Genomic DNA, 12540 nt, shown 5'->3' with positions numbered 1-12540 from the left:
GGAAATAATAATTGTGTCTTTCTAAGTATTGTCCCTATAAAGATATCTCTTCTGAGAAGAAAAGCCTTGCCACAGTTATCAACTTCTGGGAATACACAAACAGGAGAGGTTGTATTACATCCTGGAATCTTAAGAAACATTCTTTTCCCCATATTACCCACTGAACACCTGTAGCCTTTTCTTGTGTTTTTTTTAAATTCATTTTTTAATTTTACATACAGATAAAAAGAAACAAATGCCTACTGATGGGATACATTATAATATTGTAGAATTATAAATGAGAGTGCAAAATGGCTCAGAGTTAAAACTGTGAAGATGCTACTGCTTCAGAATCCCTTCTGGTCAATAGATTTAAATTGACTGACGAGGCCTTGGTACAATTTGTAAAAACAGGCTGGATGACAGCACACTAATTTCCTCTGTCTTCACAGAGCCTTGCCAGACATGCAAATGAGACAGTGATGCTGGAATGACCCAACATCTCTTTCAAGGGAAGTGTTCTGCATGTGCTCCCTCTTTGGGGTGAAACTTGTACTTGTTCCAAACGAGGAAGAGCCTTGTCCTGCCCTTGTGTCATTTGAGACGTGACCTGTTTCTACTTGGATGTAGGTGTCAGCGTGACCAGACAATGAATTTAATCAGGCATGAGCAAAGGGCCCAGGCTGAAAAAGTTCCTAAAAGAAAAAAAACCCAAACAAACAAACAAAAAACCCCCACAAACAAACAAACAAAAAAAAACCAAGAAAAGGCTTTTTTTCTTTAAGCCCAGCTTACTTTTCTTTCACTTTACAATGAGAGCATCATTTCATCTGTTTGTTGTTAATGAAATAACATCTGATAAAACTGAGCACATATCTTCACTGTACATGCAAAAGCCCCTAAAACCTTCACTTAGAAAGAAAAAAAAAATCCACATACTTTTATAGCTACCTTTCCTGGAAGAAAAATATTTCCAATACTGGGATTCTCATATAAAGTCAGAAATCTCCCTGCAATAAAAGACACCACAATGCAATTCCAATGGCAATCTCAGGGCCAAATTCAGTAGTGAAAAATGATTGTATATATGTTGGTCCACAAAGGCCCTTGAAGAAGTATCCAAACTGGCTGCTTAATACTGACAACTTTGCCTTATATGACATGTGGGACACTTGTGTGAGAAGAGATTCAGAGAAATAGATAATGCCTAGCTATTATTATTTCCCGCTACATTAAATTAAAGTTGCATCAGTAGCCAACATTTACTGGATCCCGTTTATTGTGTGATGCATAGACCACTCTGACTCAGTTTTCCAGGAGATATCCACTTGTATAATGGACTGAATTTGTTGCCAGACAGTGAGGCCAACTGTCATAGGCAAAAATATAGCTTACACTCTGAACACTAATGAGCAGCTGCTAATTGTGGATGTGTGTGAAGAGGATGAATGCCTTTAAATTCTTAAGCAGATGTCTGCTGTATGCTACCTGTAACCATGTGCTAGTTGTAGATTTTGGTAACATTAAGACTGAGGAAAAGTGGCATGATCTGAATCTCACAATTAATGAGACAGAATCACCAGTGAGGAGGGCTGAATGCAGGCTATGCTTCTGCACATCACCTGTTGTGAAAATTGGGGCCTTAAAATTACAGAAAGAGCTGGTGCCAGAAGCAATGTTTCCTGCAAGAGGAAGTGGTCTCAGAAATATAGGTAATTCTGGCTAAAATTAACCCCAGCACCCATTTCTGTACCTGCTGTGTTTACTTCATCTCATCCATGACACCAGCATAAGTTTACTGCCCACATCAATTTTATCACTAGCTGAGACCTGACACTTAGAAGATGATCCATGCTCCCTCTACTGTGTCCCTTTGTCCCTTCCATACCCTACAATTAATCCTTGCTGCAGATCTTCTGTGCTGCAGTGCTGTGGCAAGCAAGACAGAGAGATGGAGAGAAGCACCACAAGAACCTTGGGGATGTTTCTTCCTGCCTAGCTTCATCCTGTAAAATTCATCCTGTGTGAGGAAACATAACATCTAGCACGGCAAAGCTCTGCAGACAAAGGCAGGCCTATAAGCATGGCAGACATTAGGACAGACTGAGGATTGTAAAACAGCAGCTAGAAAGCGCCATGCATTATAAGCAACCATAGAGCAAAGTAACTGGAAGCTGCAAAAGTCCTGCAAATGCAGAGAATTACTGGTGACAAGGGAACATTCTGCCCTCAGTACCTGCCATGACTGCCTGGCTGCTCCCAAGTGTTTGCAGAATGAGCTGAAGCTCTCTGACTGCTGCAGCTGCTTCTTCCCCACAGCACATATCAGGCTCCATGACAACCTCCATGAGACCAACTCCTACCAGGAAAAGAGACAGGAGATCTTCAACAATAGCTTTTGATCTTAGCATATGAGAGTGCAACTGGCTAACACATGAAAGAACTTGGACTTCTTTTTAAAAAAAATATAAAAACCACATAAACTCTCATGTATTATTTAGTAACTGTCACAATGGGCCTAGCTGCAGATTGCTAGAAAAACTTTTCCTGCTATTTTTTTAAAGTAACTGACAACTGCAGACAACCCCCCACCCTCTGATGACATGCACATCAGAAGGACCTATTCCTCTAGAAGGACTCTCATTTAAAGCCAATTGGGTTCCAGATGCAAGTTTATTTATCTTAAACTAATTCTGGAGCAGGCAGAACTGTGAACAGATGTAGTCTAGTTCTTAGTTTCAGGACCCAGCTTTCAAGGAACCTGAGCAGCCACAGCCCTCAGCTCCAATGGACACCAGAGCACTTTGTCTCAGTAAGGCCAGGCCAGCAAGGTTGCTGCCCATGTTGTGCACTCCTTTGGATCACTCAATTTACAATTTCCAAGTTAAAAGAGAAAATCTACATTTCTCCAAAGCTAATAATTAAGAGAAATGTCTGACTCATGCACCAACAGATTCCACAGCTGCTCTTTCTATGCAGAAACTTGATTTGCTGTATCTGTAATATTTAACTTTTTTTAACAACACATACAGTGCAGAGCTTAAACAGCTGAGTGGCTCTATGTGACTGACACAATTTTGAGCAAACTGGAGCTAAGAGATTTCTAACTTGCTACTGTCAATTGCCATCAACCAACAGCAAATGGGAAAGGTTTACTGGCCATTAAAAAATCAGGTATTCATCTGTTTCCAGTGTAACAGTAATTTTCATTAATTATTTTTTCAAAGAGAGAGCCACAAAGCTGTTTTTATTTTTTGCCTGTTTCCTGTCATCTATTTACCTTTAAAGACTCAACCCAAAAGGAGGAGAAAAACAGGAAAATAATCCAAGCCTACCAGCCCTATTCAAGTCCACAAGGGTTTGGCTTCTTGTATCATCATGGAGACTTTTTCCACTGTCTTGCTCCAACTGAATTTGTTTAATCCTCACAGTTTTGGTCACCATCTGGCTCATCTTGTTGTCTATGCAGAGACTGTATGACAAACTTCCATTCACTGCAATAGGAACTCTTTGCTGAGTGATTTGATAGCCAGCCTGTCAACAAAATTAGTTTTATACACAACTGAAACATTCACTTTTCAGAAAGCAGACCAAGTGCAAATATAATTGACTAAGAACAAAACTGAAAATGCAACATCTTTCAGAGTGACCTATATAAGAGAGAATAAATGCACATGTAAATTCAAAAGTAGCTTTGCTTAAATGGAAAGGAAGCAAGCTAGAAGATGAGTCTAGAATTCAACATAACGGTAAGAAGCTGGAAGGCTGGAAAAAATATGAGGACTCCTCAATAACAGACAAATATAGAGCACCATACTAATGCTGAAATAATCAATAATCAACTGCACAATCTCTTGCCAAGGATGACAAACTTCTCTGATGCTGCCCTGGGGCAGGAAATGGACTGGAGGAGATTGTTCCATGCCTGTGGTCCCACAATCATGTTACATGTTGTTTGAAGCCAGTTACTGTACTTCCATCCCCAAGCTGGGGCCATCACTCATCCTCCCAACAGGCTGCCTACCCCCTTTGTCGGTTCCAAACTGAGAAAGCTCTACTTCATTAATGTAGCAATTTAAAAATAAGACAATGCAACCCCACACAGGACACACAGCTGATAAATGCCACCTCATGCCTGGGACGCCACTCAAAGGGGGAACTGCTGGCCAAAACAGTGGCTGCCAGTGACAAGGTATTGGAATAACTGCAATGATGTAAAAATAGAGAAGTGAGTCAATGACAGCTCAGATGGGGTCCCCTTTGCTTCCTCCTTCCTTTCCTGCCTATGGCACTAGTGGTGAAAATGAAAAAAACAGTCTGCCAGACACAAATTATTTGGGAAGAGTATTTGCATATTTTGCAGGGATGACGAGCTCACTCCAAAATCTAGAGATGGTGAATTCCAGGGCACTGGAATGGAGAACAGTGGTCTGGCCTTGTCAACCCTCCAATTTATATATGCAGTGGAGTGCATGACCTACTAGAAATAATCACTGTAAGAAATAACTGACTCTCTGCAGCCTATGGTAATCACAGGCTTTTCTTATCTCCTAGAAGTTCTCATTAAAATAGTTTTTTTTACAACCTGAAATATTGAGTGACAATAAATAATATGAATCCCATTTCCCATCCAAAGCCTGTTTTCAGGAGTAACAATAATCCCATTGTCAAATGACCCTAAGAGCTGGATTTATCTGTTCTATTCAGCTCATTAGCCTAAAATCTGCATCTTATTACAGGGTTCCTGACTAGACTGTTCACTATGAAATGTAGGTCAGGCAGTTTATTGTCAGTGCTTAAACTGCAGAAGTCAGTCAGTTAAAAGCCAGAATTACATGTTTCCAACTAATAAAACATGTCAGCATGTCCCTGACCAAATCTCCATGCTTATGTAACCAGAGGATCCTGTAATTCATGTCTGCAGAGTCCTACAGTTTCTTCCACCTCAACTGCTCTCTTGGACACATGGACATGCATTCTTTCCCAGGACAGCATTCATCCATAAATCTCCTATCAGCAGACACCACAAGAATATGAGAGTAATCTCAGTTTAACAGAGTAAGCTCTAAAAGTAAATTGCAAACAATTTGTCTGTGATGTTTTGATGTTCCTTCATGATGTGTAAAGGAATTTCAAAAGTCGTATTTATTTCCTGCTATTTCACCTTTTTCCCCTTCAGGTCTTGAAGTGGGCTTTCAGATAGTTCTACATGTTTAAAAAAAGTACTGGCAATTCAAACTGCTAAGTTTGCTTTTCACATTCCCAGCAGGTCACTGCACAGCTCCCAATAAAAGGGCCTCTTAATGGCTTACAAATATTTGCAAAGTTATCCCCAGAAACCAAATCAAAATTATAGCAACTTCACAGAAGAGCCACAAGTTCACAACCTAGAAAAAAATAAAACAGAAATCCGTTCTGAGATCCAGGTCTCCACTGGACAACTATAATATAATTCTCTTTCTAAGGTAGGAAGCAATTGTATTTGAAAATGTTTTGTGCAACTTCAAAATATTTTCAATACCTGAACAAGGGTGGGAAAGCAAGTAATTTGGTTAATACAGCACCTCTACAGATTTGTCTGGGATCTGAGAGGTCTTCCACTCTGCTTCTCTGGATGTCTGAGACTCCTCACCTAAAGAGAGGATAAGCTTACATGCCTGATCTTTCCCAAATAAAATAAACACACATATTTTTATTTTCGTGTCATCAGATCTTCACCCCAAAACCAAAGAAACTAAAAATAGCTTCCTCCCTTTGACAGATTAATGTTAAACTTAACATTCAGTACCAATAAGCTCACACAAAAATAAGTTAAAGATTAGAAAGGTTTGATATAATTAGAGAGAAAAAAAGGCTCAAACACTGATGCCTACTGTTGCAAGGACAGAAGTCAGGTTCTTAAACTATTTCAGTATTTCCACATCAAATGCAGCAAAATACATCTGACTTCCAGTGGCACCTTGTACACATATGGAATCTACCAACAAACCACACTGCAAAGACTCTATTCCTCAGTTGTTTTGTTTTTTTCATTTATTGGAACCATGACTGAGAAAGTTTTGAAGGGAAATTAAATATTTTTAGGTCCCTCAGCACACACAAAAAAGACCCTACTGTGTTTATTCCACTGGAGCCTGTGTTATTTATACATTCACTTTAAATGAAGGACTTTTATCAGATTGCTTTTACCCTACAGACAATTAGCACAAAACACCAGGAATGGACAACTTAAGGGACAAAGCAGCTCCAGCTCCCAATCCAATTACATTAGGCTACTGGAATTGTGCAGCTAAGCAAGGAGTCAGCAATCAGAGCAATCATATTCAATCAGTGAGCACAAGGGTACAGCTGCCTGTTCCATCAGGGCACAGTGCAGCATCCTGCTGGGGTGAGCAGAGCACTGAGTGAAAACAGAAGCAGCATCTCTGCACTCCTCCCCTACAGCCATCCATACTGCAGACTTGTCCTTCCCAGAGCCCAGGAGGGACCAGCCACACTGCATACTTACAGGCAGATCTGCATAGAAGTAGTGTTTTCTGTCAAACAAGGACTTCTTGTTTATGCTGCAGTTGAGAGCCAGGCCTGTCATCACTGCTGCTTCTACACATCTCCTGTTGAGAACCTAAGGAAACATGACACATGGTTTTGCTCACATACTCAGTATGTTACAAATGTGTCTCCCACACACTGCCGTATAAGGAGCATATATTCAATTTCACTTGCCTTCAGTCATCATTAGATCTCTTTCTTTGTGTGGGTAGCTCTTATTCATCATTAAAGCTGCGGCAGCTATAAATCTGCAAGGCTTTACCATGAAAATACAAGCCATTCAGTCACTTTGTCATACCACATATGGAGGTGTGCACTGCTCTGGCTCGCTACTTTTGCAAACACTCAGTGCTTTTGAATCTTTTGAGGATACAGGAGACAAATCACAGCCCACAATAACTGACTTGTAACCAGCTGTCAGCTCACACTGGGAATTTGAAACACAGGATTTGCATTAGGGGCTGCAGTGCTGTTACAGTAGAACACTTCAGAACACCTGTAACCACAGCACCACAGTGAATTTATGAGTATCACATACCATAGATGTTAATGCTTTGCTTAAGAAGGACGAAATGATGCACACTTACTTTGCTAAAACAGAACCCAAAAGACAACAATTGATCCCATGGCTACAAGTATACATGTTTCCAGCACCTAAGAAACCCATGTGATAAAGGTTTTGCAGAATGCCAACAAGGTCTTCACAAAGAAATAAAGGAGTTAAATGCAGTTTTTCACCATGGACTCATCGTTCTCAGCACTACACCCTTCCATCTCCTCAGCAGGGTCAGGATCCAGAGGATTTCACTCCAAAAACTACTGACAAATGATGTTTTTTTTCAGATGTGCCCTTATTAATTTAACAGATCGTTTAACTAACATTAAATGGATGGAACTGAAAAGGAAAAAAGACTGAATTTGTCTTACTACAATTCTGACATGCTCACACTTACAGCATTTTGAAACAGGAACAGAACTTTATCCATCTTGTTCTGCACTGTACAGCTGCCAAGAAGTCTATTTCCAGCAGGACCATTAAAGGAGCACATTATGTAAAAGAATGTACATGACTTCATCTGCATTGACCAGAACATAAAAGGCTTAAATAATGTTTTCTTCCATGTTTCTGACAGTATTTACTTTTTATATTCTGCAGCCTGATTTCTGAAAACATATTAAGCAGCTGTACATTTCCCATCATCCCACATCTTCAGCCAGAAAATGAATCTCTATATTTTATTTATTTAGTTTTTAAAAATCAAAATAGTAAGAGAGGATATAGGCAACTCTTCATGTAACAAAAACTTTAAAATTGCTTATACAGAAATTAAATATTTAAGACATTTAACAAGGGAACTTTCAGATCTTTAGTGTAGCTATATATGGCTAACTAGAACACATCATCTGTTCAGGCATATTTTACTTATTAAAAAATTTAAGAGATACATAAAGCAAATTCCAGACAAGAAAAAAGGAAGAACAATCTCCCTTTGAAATATCAATCCACAGCAAAATGCATGCAATTAGTCCTGAATCTAATCTAAAGAAAATTGATAACTACAAAATATGAATTTATTTTAGCAGCATAACTGCAGTTCATTATATAGTAGATGCTCCTGTTTTCAATAATTAATACTTCTAGAGAGTATAGATGCTTTTTTTTACTGTTTAAGGAATTCTGTAACAGTTGTAGTCAAACTGTTCAATGTTTAAAATATCTTCGTATTTCTAAATATACAGGCAAATTTCCTCTCACTAAAACCTTATGGCACAATCCTGTTCAGCTTTACAAATTAGTGAGGACCTTTGCCAGTCAGTCCTGTAATAAAACTGGCCACCAGAAACCCATTAAGCCTCCATAAGGACTGGCAGACTCAAAACACCACAGCTCCAAAGCAGTGAGCCAGTATCTTGCTACAATTCCTGACAGTGCAGGGGTTGTGACTGACTGCAATCAGTGAACAAGACAAAACCCAACTCCCAAGTCACAACCACTGAAAGCTTCATAGCACCTCACTGCTCTTCAATTTTTACTTCAAACAGGAGAGTGTGTATCTTACTCATTGCCCTAAGGGATAACTGTTTTGAGGTGAAAAAAATAATCCCCATATATACACTACTTAAACCAGAGAGATCTTTTGCTCTACTGCTGATGAAACATTTTGGTGGCTCTGGGGAAAAAGTGGCATAAAACCATGAAGTACTGATTATTTTTTATGTAGTATTACCAAGAATTCAGATGACTCTGATGTGTATGAGTCCCCAGTGTACTGGATCATGGTAGCCAAATCACTGTATATGCTCCATTACTCACTCAACTTGCCATGAACTTCCTTCACCCATCTCGGTGGTGAGAGAAGGCCTTGCAAAGCAGATCTTTCATGCTGTGGCACATCAAGATGACTAACATGCCAATCTGCTCCCTCCACCCTGTGTGCCTTTAAAAACACAACCCAAACCCAACCAGATGACCCTCCTCTTCTTCAAAAATCAAAACTTCTCTAGTACTACTTCATATCTGAAGTGACTTTTACTACCCACTGCCACGACCAAGGCTGTAAGCACAAAGCACTACTACCTTTCCTTCAAACAAGCCTTGCTTTTCAAATAATCTGCAGTGATAAACATCAATTCAGTACGTGAAACTTCCCATACTAATGACCTAAAGTAAGCCCTCCAGCTTGTTTATGCAGTAAGCTGTTATTAAGTTGACAGCTTTGACTAGCACCAAAGATTTAAATTACTGGCTTGAACTGACAAGCTGCCTGTCTGCTGTGTTAGCAAACTGCTGGCCTTGAAAGCAAGCTGTGTAGTTCCTGCAGTAGCTATGGACAAAACACAATAGTCTATAAAGACTTCTTCAATATATTCTTCTACATGGGAAGCATCCCTCCTAGTATTTGAAAAAAATCCTACAGAGCTATTACAAAAGGAAATGTAAATTGTTTGTATTGGAAACTCGTGAAAAACCTAAACAATGGCGTCACAACACCAGCACCACTTCCCCTGTAGCTCTGGTCTCCTGCTACAGCACCATGGTAACTGAGCACTAAAGGAATGAAAGAACAGTCCAACCAAGATCTCTTTCTGCTACTTGTCTATTCTTTACACTAGACCACAAGTGGAAAGACTCCTTTTAAGAATTTATCTTTATTTGCAAGTTCAGTTTGGTCAAGACCTTGGTTTTAAATACAATATTCAATAGCTATTCAAAACTATACACAATACCTTTGATGGCACAAATTCCCACCAAAAGCAATTTTCTAACAGCTTTTTCTTTAACATCAGGTTTAGTCCTTATATTAATATATTAAAGAAAGTTGGCACCCTTTTACATAAAGATATATATTTCTATATTTAGTAAATTACCATGTTTAGATTTTAATGAGGGTAGGTATGCAGCTTCTTGTTTTGCTAATGAGTATTGTATAGGATAATTGGGGAAAAAAGAAGAAATATCTTAAAAACTCTCCTGGAAAAAGTTTATTTTTGCTACCTCTTACAAAAAGCCAATCATGTCTGCAATAACATTTGCACCCAGGAATTCTGTCTTACAGAAGAAAAGATTCCTTTTACTAAAAACAATAAAATCAAAATAATTCCCCAGAAATTTGTGAAGTTTTTGATTCTAGGTCACAGATTTTAATAAAGTAGATTTAATATTCACTAGCTATCTTAAGACCTTCAGTCCTACTTACAATCATGAAAAAATCAGCATTAACCAGATTAACTACAGGACTGTTGATCTAAGAAATATTTAATTTTAGCTCCTTTTCATTCAAAATAATATCTGAAAGAAGGAAGTAGTACAATGTACTCAGCCAGCTCTCTGTAGACCAGACACTAATCTTTAGAAACCTCAACAGATATATCTAATCACATTTTCAAGTACTCCTATTTCATCTCACTCTGATTTTTATTTGCTTCTACTAATGGATATACCCAGTCTTACTATTCTAGCTGTGTTAAAAGTACCAAATTGCTGCAATATATGGTTCTTTGAAGTGCAATCATGAGTTAAACTTCAAAACAGAATACCCTAGTATGTACTTAGTCCCAGTGTAATTGAGGCTGTTCAGTCTGACACTGTAGATGAGTACTTACTGCTTTGCAGCATTCTGCCTTGGCATCCTCCCACACACAGAGCAGGGACCAACTGGAGCTATGCATGTACAGAATGGAGATACAATAATTCAAGAGCTGACCATTTCCCAAATTTATTTCAATGGGTTACAATCAGACTCCATCCCTTGAAGGATGCAGTAAAATTTAAAAAACAAGACAACTTAAGCCCTGTAATTTCTTAGGTGTTCAAAGAACACACAAACCAAAACCTGAGGTCTCAAATTTCAGGGAAAATTTTAAAAACTTCAGTTTAGTGTCCTCTGCACTTACTCCAGCATCTACTTCACAGCATGTCTGCTGCCCCAGTATGAGCATTATGTTCTTATCTCTAAGGAAAGGAGCAAGACAGAAGGGGAAGAAGCACCAGACATTTTAAATTGAGATCTTAGCATTATCAAAAGAGATTCCAGCTAAAGAGAACAAAATGGCAACTCAGAAGCTGCAACAGCAAAGGCTATGAGGGGCATTAAACATACCTAATGCACTTTGCAAATTTACCTTTCCACAGTCTGGCACCAAATCCATACATTGCTAGACAAAATATATTATTGCTAACCTTGTCTAGTGGCAAAGCTGGTTTGTGGTGATGCAGCATACAATGATTCCAGTCATATATAAAAAACTAGGCAGTTCTGCCATCAACAAGCAGCCAGCTCCCCAACATACTGCTTCAGGTGTACTCAGTAGAGTAAGAGAGCACACTTGCTCAAAGCTGAAGAGCTTTTGTCACAAGGCTTAGGATGGAGAAAGCATCTTCCAGTGTCAGTGATGACCAGAAAAATGCAGCAGCAGTAGGGAGAAATGCTGACCCCTGGGAGCAAGAAACATGGAATGTTACACCAGGTACAAAGACATTTCAATAATGACAGAATTGAAGGTTTCTCAGCCCAACAGGAGTTGCTAGAAGAAACACAGAAGGAAAAATCCATTCAGACCACCGTGCGGGCAAAGTGCTCAGTGGTCTCAATAGAATAAATTCATTTTCTGGGAAATAACCAATCCAGATCATATCTTTGATCCCACCAGCAGCATCTAAAAGCAAATAAAATTCTACCATGCAAGATCAGTTCCAAGCAGGACAACCCACAGAGAAGACAGGACAATGCAATGGTGATACAGTGGCTCATGAAACTCATAACCACAAGCTGTGCTTATGTGGTGTTCCCATAAAGAAGTCCAGGACCTCTCTAACATCCATGCTCTCCTTGTTGACATTAGTCTTCTGCATCTGCCACATGGCATTTTTCAACCTGTCATAAGGATGCTCCCTCTCTAATGCCAGCTGGAATTTAAGTCACTGCTAATACTATGTGATTCAGGGCACATTTCATGCAGGAAGATCCAGTGATAACATCTCACTGCTGCTGGAGGTAGGAGACATTGCCCAGTGCGATTGCTAAAACTTAAATTACAGGCTACGATCAAATCCAAAGGCAACAAGATGTTTAAGGAGAACCATCTCAGACCCTTCTTCCTACACTGAGTTCCCAAAAAAAAAAAAGGCTTTTGAATATGAATATCATCTGCCTTCTTCAACACAACATAGATTGTGTAGTTCCTGCAGTAGGTATGGACATAGATTGTTTAATTTCCTAAATGAAGACACTCAGAGCATTTAGGACAAAATAGTCTGTAAACCAACTCCTACCCTGTTTTGCCTTGCAGATGTTCCTTTGCTCGTAGGCTTGGTGAGAGCCAGCTCTGTGGTTTTCTGAGTTGTAACAAATTCAGACCTTTGATCCCCATTTACTGTCATTTTCTATTATTTCAAAGTCTTGGCTATCTGCCCTGTGCTCCTTGCAATTTTTGTGTTTCTGAGAGCCCACACCAAACACACACTAAACTCTCAGCCCTTTGCCCCGACTCCCTCATTCCTTTTTTCCCCAA

The 12540-nt window shown here is 39.2% G+C and overlaps 1 protein-coding gene across 1 annotated transcript in view; it reads right to left on the bottom strand.

Annotated features, from left to right (window-relative positions):
- The window catches only part of GATB (glutamyl-tRNA amidotransferase subunit B), a 49698-nt gene that overhangs the window by 19543 nt on the left and 17615 nt on the right, over positions 1-12540 (bottom strand). Inside the window, exons 6-8 of the mRNA XM_058024277.1 lie at positions 6488-6601; positions 3315-3513; positions 2216-2338 (exon numbers count right to left, since the gene is read on the bottom strand). Coding sequence (XP_057880260.1) covers positions 2216-2338; positions 3315-3513; positions 6488-6601 — 436 coding nt within the window. The remainder of the gene's footprint in view (positions 1-2215; positions 2339-3314; positions 3514-6487; positions 6602-12540) is intronic.

The sequence above is a fragment of the Melospiza georgiana genome, chromosome 5 (assembly GCF_028018845.1).
Source record: "Melospiza georgiana isolate bMelGeo1 chromosome 5, bMelGeo1.pri, whole genome shotgun sequence".
NCBI classification, from domain to species: Eukaryota; Metazoa; Chordata; class Aves; order Passeriformes; family Passerellidae; genus Melospiza; species Melospiza georgiana.
The sequence above is the reverse complement of the archived record's forward strand: the minus strand, read 5'-3'. Positions and strand labels throughout refer to the sequence as shown.